Source organism: Castanea sativa, chromosome 3 (assembly GCF_040712315.1).
Source record: "Castanea sativa cultivar Marrone di Chiusa Pesio chromosome 3, ASM4071231v1".
In the NCBI taxonomy this organism is placed as follows: Eukaryota; Viridiplantae; Streptophyta; class Magnoliopsida; order Fagales; family Fagaceae; genus Castanea; species Castanea sativa.
This window is the reverse complement of record NC_134015.1, coordinates 53,830,153-53,852,006: the sequence shown is the minus strand read 5'-3', so window position 1 is coordinate 53,852,006 and position 21,854 is coordinate 53,830,153. Positions and strand designations below refer to the sequence as shown.

The following is a 21,854-nucleotide window of genomic DNA, read 5'->3' as shown; positions in this document are numbered from 1 at the left end:
AGGTAAAAAAACATTACGAAAACTTTCCATCCTTACTGCTGAAACCCAAATTTCTATCACTTAGGAAGTACAAGGTAAAAAATTCTTACAGAAAACTTTCCATCCTCACTGATAGTTATTTTGTATCTTAACTTCAATGTGAATCCACCAATGATATCTTAACTAGAAATTTGGTCCCAAGCATTGTTTATGTTACATAGAAAACTGGTATAGGTTTATCATACTTTAGCATTAAATCTACCTTTTTATCTAATTGTTAGTCTCTCTCTCTCTCTCTCTCAAGTTCTTCACATCTTGTCCTACTCTGCTGTGATCACTAGAAAGGATTTGCAATTTTATGTTGAGGTTACTAGAACCATATGTCCTTAGTGAAAGTCATTTGGTATCCAAACTTCTATCTGAATTCATGAATGATATCTTAACTAGAATTTGTGCCCCAAGCATTGTTTATGTAAAATAGCAAACTGAGAGAACCAAGAAAAAATACCAACATTTTTTTTTCTCTCTTAAATAATTGATTGTGTTCTAATGCTTAGCCAGATTTTGTTGTACATACCCCTTGTAATGCAATTTAGAAGGATAAGTATTAAATAGACTTTACAAACTACACAACAGAAGGTATGGAAAATAATAAACATACCATTATGCACTGTAATTGCAATAGAAATACAATTTTGCTATAATCATTACCATTACATGGCTTGCATTTGATTTCCTCGGGCTTCACTAAATTTTTTCAGTTAAGTTTGGCTTTGAGCAAAAAATTAATATAGTAATCCTATTGGTAAGTGCTTTGCTTAGATTCCTTTTGGAGATTAATATATGCTTTATGGGGATGTTTAGATTTGCTTAGGAATTTTGATTCATGGGGACTGTTTTTGTTAAGGTGGCGATGTTGTTACTGAAAGAGGAAAATGAAGTTTATAAGAAGCCTAAATCTAAGATAAAGAAAGTGTATTTCTTCCCCATTGTTAGGAAGTTAAAATATGCAAAATATTGATAACCTAAATTGCTTCTTACATACCAAATATGGTGATTATCTAAAGTGCTTCTTACTTCCAAGAAATGCCAAAAGTAACTGCTGTTGCACTTGAACTTGGGACCTCTCTGCCTTGAATAGTTTAAAAACTTTGTATCTCTGAAGTAATTTAGTAATAATTTTATACATTTTTCAATCCAACTTGGTTTCTTAAGATTGGTTTTTCATCTATCCTTTGTTCACCAATATGGCAATATCTGCTTCTTTCTAATGGCCATGGTTTCAGTGACTATTTATTTCTTTGCACTATCAATGTTAAAGTTTTTCTTTATATACAGGTGCTGAAGGTATTACTGTAGCAGTTGCTTCTAAAGGTAGCACCCTAAAGGCTGTCGAAGGTAATTGGAAAAGGCCAATAAGCTGTAACTGAAATGACAAAGAAGGAAAGCTACTAAATTAAAGTAATAGAATGAACCTTTTTGCATAAATGTTTTTTTTTTTTTTGGACGTGTTTGCCTATTTTTTTGTTGGCTTGGTTTCTTATTTCTATTCCATGGTCAAACATTCTCAGTATTTTTGTATCATGCTCCCAAAGGTCATAACGATTGGCCAGTTAGGATTTTCTTTTAAACAAAGATTCTTAGAGAAATTTTAATAAAAATGCGAAGAACCTCATTCAATATAAAGTCATTGATAGTAACCCACAGAATAAGAATCAAGATTCAGAGACTTCATTTCTATAATGAAAATTTTGTTTTTTCTTCAATCTAAAGGTGTACATAATAGATATTATTATTTTCCATAGATTATATTATGCCACAAGAGAATATAAACCACAATCAAAATATCCAATACACTATTAGCAAACGATGTTTAAGAGAGACATTCCACTTTCTTCCTCTTGTTATATTTAGAAGGTAGGGAAATCAATATTGGAGGCGCATCCCGCTTTTGGTAGCACGGGACATTTGATGAGTTGTGACCCAAAAGTGTCTACATGAAGATAAAGCCGGTTATTCCTTGATGCATCAACATTGCATTCTATCCTAGGAGCATGCCTAATTGCTCCTTCTATATTATGACTTATGCTACTTAAGCTGTAAGAACTCCCATTAGGTTGGATCCTGGTAAAAAAATTTCCCCCCACTCAATGTTATTGTGGAAATTAAAAAACAAAGAGAAGTTTTAAGAAATTAAGCTTGAACAATCAATTTCAAGTTACTAAAGAGATGAAGAGTTACCTGCACTTTCAAGAATTTGAAGGAGGTCTACTTTGTCTTTGTGGTTTAGAGGTTTTTGAAAGTATCCATGCTAGTAAAGGATGGACTCAGAGCAAGTCCCATGTTTCTCCCATACTTGTGATCAAAATGAGGAGCCATTGCCGCTTGGGCAGGCCAGTGCTGGCCGACTTACTTGCATTTTCTGCTAATTAGGTCTGAAATCTATAGAATGATATACAATGAACTTTATTAGTGATGGAATGGAAGCTATGTACTTATGTGTAATAAAATGAATGATGGATGATGCTACAATTGCTACAAAATTTAATATATAAACTTTAGAAATTTAAGTGCTCAATGTTGTCGATGTAGCACCAATTACATTTATTATCAAGTTAGTTTATAAGTTTTATATATAGTAAAATTGATAACAACTTTAACATTTTCCTAATAAGAAATTGGTCCCTTGGATTAATTGAAAGAGTTGTTAGGATCGGGTATGAGCCATCGTTGTAATTAGGCCAAAGGCCCAAAGCCCATGAATGCCGACATTTGTTTGGGGTTTTCTTCTTGTTGGATAGCAACAACTTTGCTTTGTGTCACAGTATGATCTTGGCCACATCATTAGAGATTTAGAGTGCTGAAATCAAGAAAAAAGTTGTGATGTTATGACAACATCAAATAAGAGTAGTTAGCATTCAAAAGGATGATCTCTCTTAAATAATCCCACTCACCTGTTGTACAAGATAGAAGAATTCTAAACTCTGTGAAACACAACCAATTGCTAGGCATTGTACTAATAAAAGCTTGATGAAGATTGCACAATTGGGTTTCATCTTTGTGTGTGTCAATGAGTTGTGGGATTTTTTTTTGAACTTAGGGTGGTGTCCTGGTGTGAAATGCAGTACTTATAGGAAAAACGTAAGTGTGCACAGAATATTTGGTGCAGCATATGCTTACTGCTATTGCTATTAATTTATCACTTGTGTTGTGTGAAACAAATTCACGGGATTAGCCTTTCACATTGGGAGTTTGGGATGAGTTGGGACAAAATTATTGACTTGTTTCCACAACTTCATTGGTTTTGTCTGTATTTTTGTGAAAAAAAATTATTAAAAAAATTATTATTTACTTATCATATTGAAACGACTAACTTTGTCTTCTTTTTTTTCCTTACTACATAAAGAGTTACAGAAAACCAAGCACAAAAAATAGCAACAAAAAGACACTCAGACCCGTAAAATGTTTATTGAGAGCAGGAACAACTTCTGTCACATCATTTTCCTTTGCTTTGCGTTTAAAAGTAATTGATTTTCCTAAATTACAAAAGGCTTTATCCCTCTTTTTGAAACCAATTTTTTTATCTGTACAAATCATCAAAAAGCTTTATTCCACTCTTCGGAACCAATTTATTTGTACAAATAAATTCCAAAGATGCACAATCTTGCATTATACATTTGCATAAACCCAGTTAAGGTGGCCATATTACATAGCATTTTCTCTATACAACTATTACTTTATATCTTTAAAATATACAGAAAATTGTACAAGTCATATTCAACAATGAGTAATGAATTATATAAATCTAGCAAGTTAATGATCCACACCAGCTTCATGGCAGTAACTTCAGACATCAGTATTACAAATACACCAATGATGAATCCAAGTGGATGTCTACGAGCCTGAACATGGAACCAGTTGTGTTTGCTCTTCCCAGCTCTCACATTACATGAAAATCACTGGAGTATGTCAAATATATGGAGATGCTAGATGCAAATGTAATCTGACCAGAACAAACCTTCCACTAAATGCGACGGAGAATATTCTAACAGTTAAAGCCAGTAGATATCTCTGTAATGATAAACATAATTTTTTGGCTGAACAAATTCTACTACCAGTAGTCTCCACAAGAGCACTTCCCATCTTTGAAATGATGGAATCGTTGGACATCTCTAAGAATTATCTCCCTATCAAAAATCAATGATATAAGTTTAGCAGCAGAATGACAATCCCCACAGACCCGTAGATTCTTCACCACCCGAATTTTTGTACCAGGGGGAGAGTTTAGAAGCCCAAAAGCAATAGCCAATTTCTCACTATGATATCTTAGAGCAATTTCTTTGTCCTCAACTTCCATGTCTGCATGACAAACTAAAGAAATATCAGGAACATACCCTACCAACTTCAATTCCTTGACTAACTTGTCAAGTGCCCGGTGCAAGTCTGCAGAAACAGATTGCACTCCCTCCCCAGAGAAGAATTCATGCACGACATTGTTCACCTCCACTGAACTACACCCAGGTACTTTCACCACCCCTTTGTCTTTCATCAGTTTCCTCAAATAATTCACATCTTCCCATCTCCCAGCCCTTGCGCACAAGTTCGATAAGATCACATAGTCTCCTCCATGAGAGTCATCTAGTTCAAAAATTCGTCCAATCACTCGCTTTGCCAATTCTACATTGCCGTGGCTGCTACAAGCAGATAACAAGGTTCGCCAAAGTATGGGAGTGGGTTTGATTGGTAATGCATCGATGAACTTATAAGCCTCATCTAAGCGACCAGCTCGACTTAGCAAATCCACCATACATCCATAGTGCTTGATACCCGGAATAATCCCATACTTGTCACTCATGCTGTAGAAATACTCACAACCTTCCCTTACTAAGCCAGTGTGGCTGCAAGCATATAAAAGACCCAAAAATGTAATTTCATCAGGTCGCACTCTCACCCTCTTCATTTCTTCAAACAGTGATATGGCTTTGGAACCATGCCCATGAGTTGCATATGCCATAACCATGGCTGACCAAGCCTGTGTATCTCTTACAGCCATGTTCTCAAAGACAGACACTGCATCATCCAAGCTTCCACACTTTGCATACATATCTATAAGAGCAGTGTTAACCTTTACATATTTATCAAAATCATGTATCTTCACGTACTCATGTATCCACCTCCCTAAGTCTAATGCTCCTAACAAAGCACAACATGAAAGAACGCTAAGCAGTGTTACATCAGTAGGCATGAGATTAATCACTTGCAATTCACGAAACAATGACAATGCCTCATTGGGCCGACTACTTCGAGCATATCCCGTGATTATTGCATTGTAACAAACAACACAAGGCTCGGCTATCTTATCAAAGACGCGGCGAGCCGCATTCACATCCTTGCACTCAGTATACATATTTATCAATGTGGGACATACATATATGTTATGGTTGAGACCAAGTTTGGTAGCAAGGCAATGCAATTGTTTACCTTCTTGCAATGCCTTAGAGCTTGCACACGCCTTGAGAAGAGATGGGAAGGTATAGTCATCAGGGATAATGCCAGAGCATAGGATATCAGAAAAGAGCACAATGGCCCGAAGAGGGGCATTGGAGCGGGAGTATCCACGGGCCATGTTGTTGAAGACCACAATGTCTGGTTGGGGAATTTGGTCGAACAGTTGGTGGGCATGGTCCATAAGGGTAGCACTAGTATTGAGAGTACAGAAACTGATGAGCTTGGTGAGGACATTGATGTCATTTTGGAGGTGGGTTTTGATGGTAAAGGCTTGGATTTGCTTGAGCTCTCTGAGAGAAGTGCAATGGGGTAAAAGAGACAGAGGAGAGGCAGTGTTGGGTTTTGGAGGAGAAGAAAATGGGCTGATTTGGAGAGCATTAGCTGCTGCCATATTTTTCTAAAGATTACATCCACATGGTAATCACGTCCATGTGATTATTGCTTTTCTGGTTGTGACTTGTGGACCTTATCCACAAAGGGAAAAAGTTAATGGGTGTGGGTATTAGTTTATGAATTATTTTTAGAAAAAAAATTGGGTTTAGAAAAATAAATCAATTTTTTTGATAATTTTTTATATTTCTTATTAAAGTGATGTTAAAATTTTTTTAAAATAATTTATTAATAATTGTCTTAAAGGCATCTTGTTAACATAATCCATCTACTAAACCAACTGGGTTGGTCAAGTCCTATATGGCTAAATCATTGGCCATCTGTTGCATTTGGTATACATTAGTTCCTTGCTTTGTACTTAAAATTAATCCAAGAGCCTAATAACTCAACTAGTTAACACTTTCTGATATTTTCAACAAAAACATTCATGATTAAAAACCTTCACATCTTTAACTATAAATCTTTCACTAGCAAATTATATATCAAAAAAAAAAAATTTAAGTGACTTATATGCCAAGGTTGGAAAAAAAGAAAGTAAACAAATAAGAAGAATAGTGCATGAGACTTTAGTTTTGTTTTTTATTACAATGAATTTATCGTTACAACAATGGGTGGCAGAATTTGAATCATGATTATCCTCACAAATGAGAAGAAGTAATGTCATTAAACTATAAAATTATTGGTGTTACAACAATGGGAGGTGGAATTTGAATCATGATTATCTTCATAAAGGAGAAAAAATAATCACTTAACTACAAGACTATTGGAGTATAAAACTTTAGTTTTATATCAAATTTGAAATGAATATCCTAATCTCCAATATAACTCTATTAAGCTTTATACCATCCAAAAAAAAAATAGAGCTCGTGCTTTAAAAAAAAAAAAAATTACGTACATAATCAATGAGTCTGGAATCCAAAACATCACTCCTACTATCCATAGATAAAAGGAGAGGCTGTTAACAATTTAGGCATAAGATACTTCCGCCCCCCCCCCCCCCCCCCCCCCCCCCCGTTTCTTAACCATTTGTAAATACACAATCAACCTATAATGACCAAAACAACAATCAACCTAGGGTGTTAATTCGTACAATTGGTTTAATTAAGGTGTTAAACTAAGTAAAATAAACTAAATTACAAATTATAATCTCTAACTTTCATTCATTTCCAACCTAATCTTTTCGTCTACCTTTCTTCAATTAACGGTGTCAAATAATTAAATGAATCCACCAATCTTATTTTAGAAAGTAGGGAAAATTGAAATTTAAAATTTTGAATAAAAAATGATTCAATATTTTTCTTTATAGCTCAATGATAATTACTCTTTATCATCATAGGCCGGAATTCAAATCTCACACTTGTTTACTCCACGATAAAAGGCCTCCTCAATTTAGCTAATTATAACCCGCCAAAAAAAAAAGGTCAAAATTAAATGGTTAATTTTAATTTAACCAATAAAATTAAATTTAATCACTCCAAACATATCCAAATTGCTAGTATTTTGTTATCAAATAGAAACCCAACAGTCCCATGTTGCCACGTGTTGCGGCAGCACAACCTTATTTTATGTAACGCAAAAAAATCCAAAGCATTTAATATATATATATATAAGAATCAAAAACTTTAAAGAGACACATACGGTGTGCCCCACCTTGGACTTTTTGTATTCCTTGGAATCTCCGATTAGGGTTCCTAAACACAATATAAACATTTTTCGTCCTCTTCCTGTCTCTTTCATACTTTCATAACACTAGCAAAATATGATGTACTTTCAGGTAAGTCCAACTTCTATGTCTTATTATTCTTTATTTCTCTAAAACTTTCTAAATATATATATATTTTTTTATTTCTCTTCTCTAATAGTTTCTATTTTTTTTTTCTTTTCAACGAAGAAAAAAAAGAAAAACATGTAGCTAATCATAACCAATCAATCGAGGTTCATAGTCAAGTCCAAAAATTTTGGTACTAAGGTTTTTTTTTTTGTCGCATGCTAGTTTGTACTATTTTACCGTGCCACATAAAAGTCACTTATTCGCTCTATATGTTATTAGTATACTTTTTAGTGGATGCTAACATCTTCCCATTCATACCATAGTAGGTTTTGGCATTGCTTGAGTCTTGATAGAGATTTTGGTAAGTCTAATGAAAAGCTGAGCTTTTGTTCCATACTAGGACCAAAAAAAAAAAAAATCAATAACCATTAATTTGTATCAGTGAAATACCTCTGGGTCGAAATTGGATATGGTGGTTTAAAATTAAAGGATTTGAAAAATAATTGCAGGTATGAATAGCTAGATATAAATTTAACCATTTAAGGACTTTGAGTTTTGGAGATTTTGCTCAAACAAAAACACCTGTGAGATACAAATCCTGCTCTTTAAATACCTCTATTGTTTTTGTTCTTTTGTAAAGGTATCTTTTGCATTTTGTGTGAATGTGACTATTATTTGTTTCTTTAATGTTTACAAAATGGTAAGGCATGTTTGTTCAAAGTGTATGCCAATGGATCATTTTAAAACTAGATTGCTGTGTTTGCTGTAAATTCTGATTGTCCTTCTATCTTTTCTTTGCTTGATAAACAAAAAGTGTTTATTTTATTTTCTGAAACAAATTGAAGATGAACATTAAAAATAGTGAAGAGATTGAGAGTGTTTCCCAACAAAATGGGTTGAATTTTTAATTTTTATTTTTATGAACACATTGGAATGACCGGTTAAACTGCTTGGCAACAGGCTCATGATGTGCCGTGGGACTTATTAAAGAAACAATGGCATGCTGCTGCACGTCAAAGGCGTGCTGCTATACGGGCAAAACGTGTTCAGTACAATGAAGATCATGAGCAGCCCCTGTGCAATACTCGGTTAAATAGGAGCGGGGAGCAGAAGAAATTTCACCAAAATGGGGATAGGCCATTAGATGAAGGGCAAGTAAGTAACGGAAAGGACACCGACTGGGGCCGTATACCTTTGACAATAAATTACTAGTCTGGTTTCCTGTGGTATACATCTGTGTACTTGGGTAGCACCTTTCTTTGATTTTTTTTTTTTTTTTGAAAGAAATTTAATTAATTATCAAATAATAATAATAATAAATCACCAGTCTACTATTTTACCATGCCACACAAGGCTCACTCAGTCACTCTATATGTTAGTAGTTTTATTTTCAATGGGTGCCATTGATAGCACAATAGGTTCTGGAATTGCTTGAATCTTGATAGAGATATGGAAAGTCTAAAAAAAAAAAAACCAATAAACAGAAATTTGCGAAGTAATAGTGGAGCACTATTTTAATTTTTTTAAGTGTCTTGCCCGTTTTCTGTGAATGTGACTTATGCTTCATTTGTGTAATGTTTCAAAAAATGGTGTTGAGGCACATGTTTGTTCAAAGGGGATGATGGGTCATTTCGAAAATAATTTGCTGTGTTTTTAGTAAATCCTGATTATCTTTCTTCTCTTTGTTTAATAAACAAAAGGTGAAGGATTGCTTACTAAAGACAGAACTTTTTATTTTCTTTGCTAAAATCAAATTGAAGATGACCACTAAACATAGTGAATAGATATAGAACGCTTCCTATCAAAATGGTTTGAAATTTCTTGATGAACACATTGGAATGACCAGTGAAACTGTTTGGCAACAGGCATATGATGTGCAGTGGGAATTGCTGAAGAAACAATGGCATGCTGCTGCACGTCAAAGGCGTGCTGCTATACGGGCAAAAGGTGTTCAGTACAATGAAGAGCTTGAGCCATCTATGCCCAATCCAATGTCAGATAGGCTGGGGGAGCAGAAGAAATGTCACCAAAATGGGGATAGGCAATTAGGTGAAAGGCAAGTAAGTAAGGGAAAGGACCATGACGGGGGCTTTGATCATCTTTTGATACTTGCACGGTCAGCTGAATTACTGTCAGAATCTGAAGTTTGCTTCTGTGAGGAACACAGAAATGATGAAAATAGTGAAGGTTGAGGCTGTGAGAATTAATAGTTTGTTTTATTGAATTAAAGTGCTGAATAGTAGCTAATGTCATGTTCATTGTAATTTAATCAGGATTATGTACTGATCCAAATGCTCAAAAGTCAGAAGAAAATGCAACTTCTACTGGTCTGTGATATTGTGCACATTTAATTTGCTTGTAACAGTCTTCTATAACATGCTTGTTTTTACAATAATGTTCAAACTGTCATGTTTTCAGATCAGAAATATATAGGGACACGAAATGATGGACTTCTTGCAAGTGCTAATGTAGGAGCTGAACAGGATGGAATCTGTTGCCAGGCCAAAATACCTCGCTTAAGTCAAATTCGGCGACAAGCTCGATCTAAAAGTCATTTCTTGGTGCAAGATAATAATGGGGAGTACACTGATGATCATTTACAAGGAAGAACACCTCGCTTAAGCCAAATCTGGCGTCTTGCTCGTTCTAGGCATTTACAAAGTAAACATCTGAAATTGCAAAGTAAACAGTATCTTTCATTTTTTCTATATGCAGCTGATACAATCTTATTAACGGGTTGTGATCAGAACCAGGTGAGCAGAATCTAGGAAGAGTTCCTGCTGCACAAGGTCAAACAGGTGACCCCTACCAAAAGGGTGATGTGTTATTTTATTTATTACAATGTGACATTTTTATGTTCTTAGATGCTGTAGATTCTGAATTATCCTTTTGGCTTTTGTTTTCTTGGATTTAGTTGCAGAGTGCAATCTCCCAAAGGAAAATGGTGTGGATGAACGCCATATGAATATGAGAATCCATCAACCTGCTGCTGGTATGTGTTAGTGTAATTAGTTACTTCCATGTGAGTTTTGGGAATCCTCAAAACCTGGTTGACTTGCTCTCAATCTAATCACATTGAGTGTATATGCCAAATTTTGCAAGTTCACATGGCTAATTGGTGCTCTATGACTTGTACCTACCAATGTTTTTTGTACTCTTTGTTCTGCTAGTGATTGGAGAATCTGCTTTTCATAGACTATAGTTGCTGACACTGTATTTTATTTGGCATCTATGATCTGTGGCAGATAGAAGATAGTGTCAGAAAATGCAAAACACTAGTAAACAGTCATATATAATTGAACATCAAAAAGAAATAAATAACAGAACACTAGCATGTAGAAGTCACAGGTTTGTGGAAGTTAGTAGTGACCTTGGACAACTTAAGGAACAACAACGTCTTGCACGGCATCTTAGAGCATTAAAAATTAGCAAACGAAGGGGACAATTGAGGACAGAACATATAGATTCTTCAGTGTGGGAAAAAATGCATGCCTTGAAGAAAACTCAGGTTGGACTGACTGGTCTAGTAGATCCACATTGCCTGTCATACATGTCAATGATGCCAAGGGAGCAAAATCTAGTTGCATGCCAGCAAGAGCTGCTAGGAACATTTGCATGGAATAATGAAATGACAGAAACCTACCTCGGTGCAACAAAAATGCAGGGACAACATATGGTCAACCAACCATGGGCCAGATGCACAATGGGGGAACAAGTTTACTCTTTCCCATTTTAGCAATGCCATTGAGGGAATATTGTTGTATGCCTGAATATCAAGAAAGATCACAACAAATTGATGAAAAAATGGCATTAAAGAATATGCATAAAGACTTCAATAATTGTGTACTAAATGATAAAGCCTGTCCTGCAGAGCTGGATGGTAGACCAATGAAAATGGTTCATAAATCTCAGCAAGCTGCTAATTCTTTGAGCCACGAAGGTTATACTTGTTGATGAATGGACACTTTTCTCTAGTGTTAGTAAAAGATATGTTTGTCATTTATTTTGGAGATCCAATTAATTTCTATTGCTTTTCATCCATTCCTCAGTTAATTAATATATTAGCCAAAGAAAATTATATTGCTGAGTCATGGGACATATATGGTCTGTTGCAACTAATTGGATCTTTCTAGTGTGTTAAGACATAATCAAGCTCACATCTAGTGCTTGAATGCATGTCATGTCAGCCTACATGTATCACATTGAAGTCATTGAATAATGAATTAACTATTAATTGAAAAGTTTGCATATCTGACTTAAGGAAATTCACTTGTTCTGGTCGTGTGATGATGAAAGGAAAGAACAGATCTATAACATCTTCATACTCTCTCTGTCTCTCATATTGCTTGTCCATTCATTTTTTCAGCGTAAGAAGCACAGGTGTCCATTCATTTTCAAATAACTGATAAACCATAATTTAAGTTCCTTTTCTTATTGGTGGGGTTTTGAAATTTGGTTATTGGTATAAATAGTACATGATTAATAACTTGAGTCCATTGTGGCTCTTATATGGACAACTAATAGTTATCATGTTTCATCTCTAGGTTGCTTTTACATTGTATACCTGTATGCACATCCTTGATTAGATCCATATGTGTATTGACATCATCATGTTCCTTTGGCAGTGAATGTGGAAACTGAGAAGAAAAGTATGGGTCAGCAATAAGGAGTACCAGATAGAAATAAAGGTATGCATCAATTTTTTTCTTATAGGGTATCAAATGTGAAGAATTTTTTTCCCCTTTTTTGCAAAAGGTGAGAAATTTCAAATTATCCACAGTTGTCACCATTGAACTAGTGCTCTACCTTGGAGTGGTGGCCACATGAAATATTTGACTACACAACCACCCTCAAAATTTTCATTTCCACCACAATATTGGTAACCCACTCAATCTGCACCCCACTAATACTGCTACTACAACAGACTTTTGCAATGATTGTCAAGCATCTGTCAGTTTGAAATGAATGGTGAATACTCCATAATTAAAATGAAAAGTTTAGAATTTCAACTTACACAATTTAACAATAAACCAGGATATGTGTTGTCATTTGTCACTAACATTTAACTTATACAATGTTCAGTATTGTTAAATAAGCTGAGTGCCATAGATCTGTTGACTATCAAGAACTGTGTACTTTAGGCATGTACATCAAATCTATTTAACAATCCACTTTTTGCCATTTACATAAGTCAATGCTCAATAGTTTTCATTCTATATTGTATCCAAAGAGAAAATTACAGTCCAACATAAAAATGTAAAAGACATGTTTGCTATTCTATCTAGTATCCATTTTGCAGGAAAACATCTCTGCCCTGAACAATGTGAATGAAAAATACCATAAATTTCAATTTGAGCTTTCTGATTTATTGTTTCCCTTAACAACAAATTTTATCCTGAATGGCATTTGACATCCACATAATTTGACCAACCATAGATCATTTTTTATAATATCTGTATGTATAGAACTTGTTTTGCAACTTGTTTGAAATTCTGATTTACATGCAGAAGAACACCGTGCAATTTGTGATGCATAGCTGTGTAAGTGATAATGTTTAAAATCAGAAGCCGTTATTTTGTGTTCCAAACTCAAGCTGAGATAGGGGAAGCCGAGTGGCTATGTACGGCTTCCATCGGCTGTTTACTAATTAGCAGTTTTTAACAAAGATATGGTAGGGATATTCTTTGATACTTTTAAAAGATAACATATTTTTTGTGCCTTTTTTTTCCTTGTACAGATGGGATATTTGCACATATTTTGCTCAAAAAGAACTGATTTCAGTTGTTTTCCTACTATTTCATTTTGAGGTGGTGATTGGCTGGGTTCGAGCTTTGATTCTAGGGTATTGAATGCAGCCAATTAAAATTAAATCAAAACCATGTAGCAGGTCTGATAATGGCTAGTGTAGTCTTTGACAGAATTTCTTCTACTTTATGCTTAACCTGGTCCTGATCCCAGCAGAAACTTTTATCTGTCTAAGCCTAGCCACAGCTACACGACTGTGTAGTATACTACACAGCAACTTGAATGCAGATATGACATGAACGTAGACTTGTATGGTATGGAGTGCCAGAAGAGCTTGAATTTGTCTGATTCTTTAGGCCAAGTTGGCTAGTGTTAATGGTGATTTCTTGAGTCCAGTGGAGTGCTCATTTGGTACTGACAATTAATTTAACGTGCACCTTTAGAGGGTTCTTTTTACCTGTTATAGAATTTTATCCCATATTAAGCTTTGAAGAGAGATTTAATTGCTAAATTTTCATGATGCAAAGTGAAAAATACTCCGAATCACCATCATCTGTGCAAGTCATTTGGGATAACATCATAGTAGTTAGTAAGAAATTTGTATCTTCGGGGGGGGGGGGGGGGGGGGGGTGAATATTATAGCTTTGATTATTTCTTTTGGTCTAAATAATAAATATGCAAATATGAAATTGTCAATTACTTTTGCTGCTTATTTCATCAACAGAAAATTGAATTTGTGTTGCATGTCTTCTTTATTCTTCTGTGAGCCGACTTAAATGCTTACTGGTTAGAACTTATACTTTTCATCTGGTGAGAATCAAACGTATTAGTTAATCTTATTAATCACCAGTTCAAGTGTGCCATCTTGAATGTCAGAGATGGTTTACAATTTGTTTCAGAGAAGTATAGGTACCCACTACGCCAACAAAAGAACCTATAACTAAGATCCCCACTATTATTATTAACTCTAACCCAAAACTTCGGGCAGTTTCGTTAATCTTTAGGTAACATAGGCATGGTAACAACATTGAGGCTGTGACACTCAAAAAAGCACCAACAAATGCCATAACGTAGCCAAAAAATGGTACTGTCAATGCCACAACTACTGTGCTGATCACAATTGCTGTTCTGATGAGGATACTAATTAATCGACTGTTTCCAGAAGGAAATTTGTATTCAATAGCATCAGCAATAGGAGTTATTATAACTGCATACTTAGCAAGGGGATTCACTAGTGTAGTGTAAATTGCTATTTTTGTATTAATTTTTCTAATTGGAAGATTTAATGTCACTTGAGAGTTCAAATTTTCTCCATACATCAGGTAGCCTAGGATGGCCATTGATCCATAATTGATGGTGCTAGTGACAAAACAGACCAGCAAAACCTGCAATAAGAGACAAAAGTAGGGAAAAAGAACCTGTTAATGCTTTACAATCTTCAACCTATTTATTTTAACGTTAAAAGAGCCTGTAGTGGAATCAATGATTGTACTTTCTTTTTTTTGCTGAATATTCAATGAATTTTCCTTTCAGTAGCTGAGGTACAATGAATTTTGTTTGTTTGTTTGATTTTTTTTTTCCCTCCCCTCTTCTTTTGATATTGTTTTGGTTTATATATACAAGGACATTATTAAAAGATTATTTTGATGAATCCACTATCTATCTCTTTTTATTTTCCATGCTTGCAAAAGATTAAGAAGAAGATCAATAACTATCTCATTTTAAAATGTTCAAATTTCAAGATTTTTTAATTTTAAAATTATAAGCAAAATATAAGTTTATGGATTAGATAGTAAATAATATTCAATTAACATGAAACTTGGTATGGATGTCAACAACAATGAAAATATGTAATCTAAAGTTAGGATTTGTAAACTATTTATTTTTAAAAAAGTTAAAAACTATTGTAACACTTGATATAAGTCTGTGTTTCTATTTGCACCACTTAATGTCTTTTTATCAAATTAATAATTTCAAATATTTCACTAGATTGTATGTTCGCATTCTCCTTAACATGCACATCAAATTTCATATTAATTGGATGCTATCATGCTATTTAAAATTTACTATACAATCCATAAATTCATGTTTTATGTATAATTTTTTAAAAAGAAAAGAAAAAATATGAAATTTAAACATTTTATATGAGAGGACAATTGCTCATGGAGGTTATAAAAGGAAAATGTACTCCAACTAGTTGATTTTTCAAAATACAAATTCAATAAAAAAATTATTGAGTAGTGTAAGATTATTAAACGGATACCTCTTAAGTATTTTCAATAGAAATGTCCTATGTTAAATCTCTCATTTCTAATGTTATAACTATCGAATTATATATAATATATCGAATGATATCAAAATATATATAATATATCTACCAATTATTTTAATTATTTTTAATTTTGATCCATAACTTTGAGAAAACAAATTAAGGGTCTGTTTGGGATTCGCTTACTAAAAACTTTTTGTTGAAAGTACTGTAGATAAAAATAAAAGTTAGCTAAAATAGTACAATGAGACTCATGAATAGTACCAAAAAAGTATAGTAGGGCCCATAGATAGTAGCAAAAATAAGCTAAATAGTAAAATAAGTTGGCAAAAATTATTTTTGCCAAACACACATTAAATCAGATGGTTTTATTTCTCAATCTTTCTTGCTATTTGCTAAGTAAGGTAGTGGAGTACTATTTGTTACCTTAGAGAACTGGCTTCTATCTTTCATGGAATTGCAGAGTGTTGGGAAAACTGCATGACCACAATAACAGAAGGTGAACAAGCTTATAGTAGTAGGCAAGCCACCCACATTCAAAAGCTTGCCCTCTTCATGGAACCCCACACCATCAACTGCACCAGCCCAGAAAACACAACCAACCACAATAACAGAAGCCATGACCCCTCCAGCAGAAAAATAGGACAAGATACTAAAACTCCTCAACCATGTAGTTGGCAGAATTATAAGGGCAGTGAGCAGAACAAAGCCTTGCTTCCCTCGAACCTTTAGGCCTGCAATTTTGAACCCCATGTCTGGAAACAACCTGTCTAAACTGTCACCTTCTAATATCAGAAACGCAACTGCAACTAAGTACAGCTCAAGATACAGGAACATGGATACCATGGCTCTTCCTTTGTATCCAAAGGCTGCCTCACCTATATCAGGATAATTTTTTATGGTAGGGTTTGCAGACATACACCGTTGTAGGAGTAATCCTGTGTACCAGCAGAGAATTGCTACTAGGAATAGAAATAGCAAGCTCAGCCACCCTCCTTGTGAAAGTGCATATGGAATTGATAGTATCCCCACACCTGAAATAGATAGATATTCATTCTAAATATCACCATGTTTGTGGTGACAAACATTTGCAGGCACAAATTCATGCTAAATAGATTCAATACGTGCATCAATAGTCAGTCATGACATCTGAATACATAAATTCATGATCTAGAATAAACCATGCAGCCATAAGCAGTCAAGCAGTGATTCACAGGAAGAATCATAAGCTTATTCACAGGAAGAATCGTGTTTACTTTGTTTCTAAGTAGCCCTATGACACAAAACGGTATGTCTAAAGACAACAATTTTTCGCAACTGTTGACATTCTTTATTGTGATTGGTGCAAGATAACAGTACTCTAAGTGGTAAACTAAGTGAAAGGTGATATTACTTCAATCACAATAGACTACGTCAACCATTATTGAAAAAAAAAATTGTGAAAAATTTTGATTTCCTAGCATTACTCAATATAAAAAGTATACTCTCTAAGGGTTCGTTTGGTTAGAGGAGTGAAAAGGTTGGAGGATAGAGAATAGTGGGAGAATGGAAAAGTGAGGGGATAAAAAAAATTTTAATTTCTCTCCTTTCTGTTTGGTTGAGAGTGGAAAAGTGAAGGGATGAAAAAAATGTGTTTGTATAAATTTACTCATATACCCTTGTTAATAAATGATATCCTATTAAAACAAAAAAATGACAAAAAAGTAATCACCCAAATTTATTAGAAAATAAAAATCATATCTAGAAAAAAAAAATCACATCTAAAGAAAAAAAAAAAAAACAAAAAATCACAAAAGAAAGCAGTAGAGGAAAAAAAAACAAAAACAAAAAAGGCAACGGATTAGACAAGCCCATGTGCAAGTGCACCAGGGCATTTTTGTCATTTAGCTATCAAATTTCTCCCACTCAATTTTCTCTTCAGGAGAGAATATTTTGGTGGGATCAGAGAAAAAACACTTGGACCTATCAATTTTTTTTTTCCTCCCCTCCCTCTAACCAAACACCCATAAAAAAAAAAAATTTCCCATTTTCTCTCCAAAGTTTCCATCCACCATATTTCACCTCCAAACAAACAAACGAGAGAGAGAGAGAGAGAGAGAGAGACCTGATAAGGTATTGACCCCATTGAAGCAAGTTTTGAGAAAGGTGGTGCCTTTGCCTGGTTGCTCCAACTGTGGGAGATGTGGGAGATGGTTTTGGCTCTCCACTCCCTCTGCTTTTAGGTGTTCCATCTTTTTTGCCCACTATACAAAATGTTGGTTCATTTAAAGGGAGAAACCGATAAAGCTTTTGGGATAATTTTCCCTTTTTATTTAATAATTGAAACAATAATTGACTACACAAATGGTTCCTCAAAGGTGATAGTGAAAATTCTTAGCCAAAAAAAAAAAAAAGTTGATAGTGAAAATGAGTAGATAGGCATTAATCAATTTCAACAATAGCAAGCAATACCATGGTGCAACCCATAATTGGTGACGAAATAAATCACTAAAAAAAGGAAACGCACTCAGTATGTCAGTATGTCACAGTAACTCAAACCTTTCCTTCTATGGCGATTTCTTCAACTTTAGGTCCTCTTCCAAGGAGAGGAGACGTGCTTCTTTGTAATACTACTCATGCTTTTTCTATACTTTTATTCTTATAGATACTAATACAATAAGATTTGAATGAAAGTGTGATAATCACTCTTTATCATCAAAATAAAACGTGAATGGATTTCTTTATAATGTGGTGTCGGCGAAAATCAAAACCCAGACTTTTTTATTTAACAACAAAATTATTTTACTTGTTGAACTATCGAAACGCATATTATGTATGTGTTTGGAAAAAATTATTTTTGCCAATTTATTTTACTATTCAGCTTATTTTTGCTACTATTTATAGGTCTCACTGCAGTTTTTGATACTATTCATGGATCTCACTATACTATTTCAGTTAATTTTTACCTTTATCTGCAGTACTTTCAGCAAAAAAACGAATCCCAAATAGACCCTATATATACATATTTACTTGCAATTAAGTAAAAGATGTATTTAAAAAGCATACTTTGCTTGCTTTTATTACAGTCAAAGAAATTGTGCACTCTTTTATGATGGGGAGAGCTTGGTCTGTTTTTTTTTTTATAAGTTTGATAGGTACATAACTAATGATTTTTATATGTTGTTTAAAGAGAAAATTCAAAAGCCAGGGGGCATGTATGTTAAAATAGAAAGAGATAAGAGGAGAGTGAAAGGTGACGGGAAATATAACAAAAATATGGTAAACATGCTCGAACTTTGTTATATCTCTTTCTTTCTTTTTCTAATAAATTAAGTTAACTTTGGATTTTTTTTATGATAGTAGAAACTGAAGTTTATACACCTACCAAGTATATGAGTTGAAGTTCTGAAGCCAATGATTTTTAATTAGAATTTTTTTTTTCTTCTTTCTTGTGATAATTCTGGGAAGCAAAGTTGGAATGCAATAGCAATTTTATTGGTTTATCTTGTGATAGCATATGAATTTATTAGGATGTAATTGTAAAAAAAGGTCCAAAATTTTGTATAGAGAATTTTTTTTCTCTTAATAGTAACTTTACATGGAAATCAAATAAAGGTTATTTACCAAATAAAAAAATAGAAGTTATTTATTCACTTTTTAGTTTATAGACATCACATTCCTACATAGATGTTTTTTGTAAAAAAGAAAAAAAATTGGTTATAAATATTAAATACCTACCCCTCTCACCAGGATTCGAACTGAGACCACTTCATTTCTTTATGCTAGGGAGGTATCATGCCGGCTCAACTTTCCAGCGGTACATACGATTTTTTTTATTAAAAATATATATAGAATAGTGGTACATAGGTGCTTGTTACTGTTTTTTTTTTTTTTTTTTTTTTTTGATAAGGTTACTGTTGTGTTGATACTTAAAAAAAAAAAAAATTGTCAATATAATTCTCATTATTCCTAACCTCTACCTCTCTTGAATAAAATGATGCTATTAAAAAGATACCATTAAAGAGGCAAGTTACCACTGTACACTCTTGGAGCAATGGTCACTGCACATGTATAAGTGTTTGTGGGATGTGGAGGGATAAAGGCCGGAGTTTAAGTCTCTAAGAAGGAGTTTCACACACATATACACTTAGATTAGGTTAGAGTAGAATTTCAATCTAAAAAAAAAAAGAGGCAAGTTGATGCACCCGGTTGACTAAATTTTGCATTTTAATAATACAATGACTACTTTCCTCAATATTGTTTCTTCTCAGAAAAAAAAAAAAAAAAAACTTTAATTTCATCATGTATGTATGTATGTATGTATGTATGTATGTATATTGATCAATATACACACATACATACACACACACACACACACATATATATATATATATATATAATAAAATGAAGCAAGATAATATGGCAAACAGTAAATATTTTGATGATGATAGGTTAGTAGTGTATCAACCATGAAATCTCTTAATAATCTATGATCTAAAAAAGATGGAACTTTTATAAAGTTACACTATGGGTAAAATTTAGGTGAATACATTAGATTCTATAATTATACCTAAGTTTACATATAACTTTGCAAAAGTAACACCTTTTTTAAACTATAAATTTCCAAGAGATCTAATTGTTAAACTTATATTAGTGGATTCTTAAAAAAAAAAACATTAGTGTCATGCCATCATTGAAACATTAATTTATTGCTTGCCCGATCAACTTGCATATTTAATCTTCTTTTTAATGTAATAATATATTGAGAAAGAGAGGTTAGGAGTAGTGCGAATTATAGGATAATAATTGAGAGAGAGCTTGTTTTAACTTTTAAGTATCAGCACAATAGTAACATCTATTATTTACGGTAGGAAATAAAATTTATTGCATACTAATAAATTTACTAAAATAAAATAAAAGTGTTATTCTCATTACTCCTAACCTCTGTTTGGGATAATTTATTGGTCAAGTACAACTTTTAAAACTACTATTTATTAAAATATAAATGTATTTTTATCCAATTTATTATTTAAGTTAAATAAATCAATAAAATTAGCCTTACCCTTAGCACTATACTCCTACCTGAGATATCATAAAGTTAAATAAATAGTCATTAATAATTCTAAAATACAAAAATTTAAAATAGTTAATAAATATCTAATAATTTTTTATGTTTTGCAAAATTATAAAGAGACAATTTAATTCATAAAAAGAAAAAACAATCTTATTAAAACTTATATTCATTCAGCAGTCTGATATTAAAAATCCCAAACATTATAAATTGCACACCGACATCGATCACACAGATCAAAGTAAGTAGACCCAAAAGCACTCCCCCGCTCCTTTACGCTTTTACAACTTCATTTCATGTCATTACATTACATTAGAGTATATGATTAGAGTCTTTTGGAATTTCTTAATGTTAATTATAAGAAAAAGCTATATCATTGAGCACGTTTTAGAGTGGAAGAAAATTGTATCTAAAATATTCTATACAAGGACAATTGATTGCTATGCTGGGCCAAGCCTACTAGTCAAAAATGGTTTTCTGTTGTTTGATCACCATGTACGTGCATGCATTTTATATAAGATTGAATACGTATTTAAAAAGTACCTCTCCAAGCCTTAATGCTTAGTTTGCTTCAAGGACGAGAAAGTTGAGGGATAGAAATAGAAGAAATTTTTTAATTTTTGCCTGAGTGTGTTTGGTTGGAAAAATTGGGAGATGAAAAACTGATTTGTTTTGTTGAGTCAAGTTGACGAGAAAAGTGAAAGGATAAAAAATGTAGTTCATACTTTATACACACATATATATATATATTATCATTAAATAAGAAAAATATTATGTACACATCACACATACTATATTATATTATATATTTTTTTGTTATTATATTTTTAATACAACAAGTAGGTGGAAGCATCCAAATACTGCTTCCATGTTGCAAAAAAAAAAAAAAAAACAAAAACAAAAACAAAACAAAAAGAAGCACTCAACAAGAAATAACTAGTGTTGGAAATTAATGTAATTGGGAAAAAACAAGCAAAAAAAGTAGACGACAAGGTCAGAAAAAACAAACTGTGAAAAAATAAAAGAAGGAAACGACGGAAAGAAGGAAAAAAGAAAAATAATAATAGTAATAATTTCAGAGGCGTGAACACAATCACACACGGAGAAAAAAATAGAGGATAATAATGCAAGTGCATGGCTAA

General features: G+C 33.3%; 2 protein-coding genes and 1 pseudogene across 3 annotated transcripts; all 3 read right to left on the bottom strand.

Annotated features, from left to right (window-relative positions):
• Positions 1-1,630: 1,630 nt before the first annotated feature.
• On the bottom strand, positions 1,631-3,056 carry LOC142629164 (extracellular ribonuclease LE-like; annotated as a pseudogene).
• A 528-nt stretch (positions 3,057-3,584) lies between these two features.
• LOC142627751 (pentatricopeptide repeat-containing protein At2g02980, chloroplastic-like) lies at positions 3,585-5,910 on the bottom strand. Its single transcript, XM_075801629.1, has one exon. It carries the CDS (start codon positions 5,876-5,878, stop codon positions 4,091-4,093), a length of 1,788 nt encoding a protein of 595 aa, XP_075657744.1. The 5' UTR covers positions 5,879-5,910; the 3' UTR covers positions 3,585-4,090.
• An 8,189-nt stretch (positions 5,911-14,099) lies between these two features.
• LOC142629766 (amino acid transporter AVT1I-like) lies at positions 14,100-17,902 on the bottom strand. 2 transcript variants are annotated; one of them, XM_075803801.1, is made up of 3 exons: positions 17,767-17,902; positions 16,089-16,696; positions 14,100-14,778 (listed from the first exon to the last, which is right to left on the bottom strand). In XM_075803801.1, exons 1-3 carry the CDS (start codon positions 17,891-17,893, stop codon positions 14,266-14,268), a joined length of 1,248 nt encoding a protein of 415 aa, XP_075659916.1. In that variant the 5' UTR covers positions 17,894-17,902; the 3' UTR covers positions 14,100-14,265. The 2 variants fall into 2 exon arrangements, with proteins under 2 accessions (XP_075659916.1, XP_075659917.1); XM_075803802.1 differs by having other exon boundaries at positions 16,089-16,657.
• Positions 17,903-21,854: the final 3,952 nt, after the last annotated feature.

What these genes read in the sequence shown, in the direction of transcription:
- LOC142627751 (XM_075801629.1), bottom strand. Translation starts at nt 5,878, where the DNA reads ATGGCAGCAGCTAATGCTCTCCAAATCAGCCCATTTTCTTCTCCTCCA.
- LOC142629766 (XM_075803801.1), bottom strand. Translation starts at nt 17,893, where the DNA reads ATGGAACACCTAAAAGCAGAGGGAGTGGAGAGCCAAAACCATCTCCCA. An exon ending in TGGGGTCAATACCTTATCAG is followed by an intron (nt 16,697 to 17,766) that starts GTCTCTCTCTCT and finishes TATCTATTTCAG; the next exon opens with GTGTGGGGATACTATCAATT. An exon ending in ATAGAAGCCAGTTCTCTAAG is followed by an intron (nt 14,779 to 16,088) that starts GTAACAAATAGT and finishes CTCTTATTGCAG; the next exon opens with GTTTTGCTGGTCTGTTTTGT.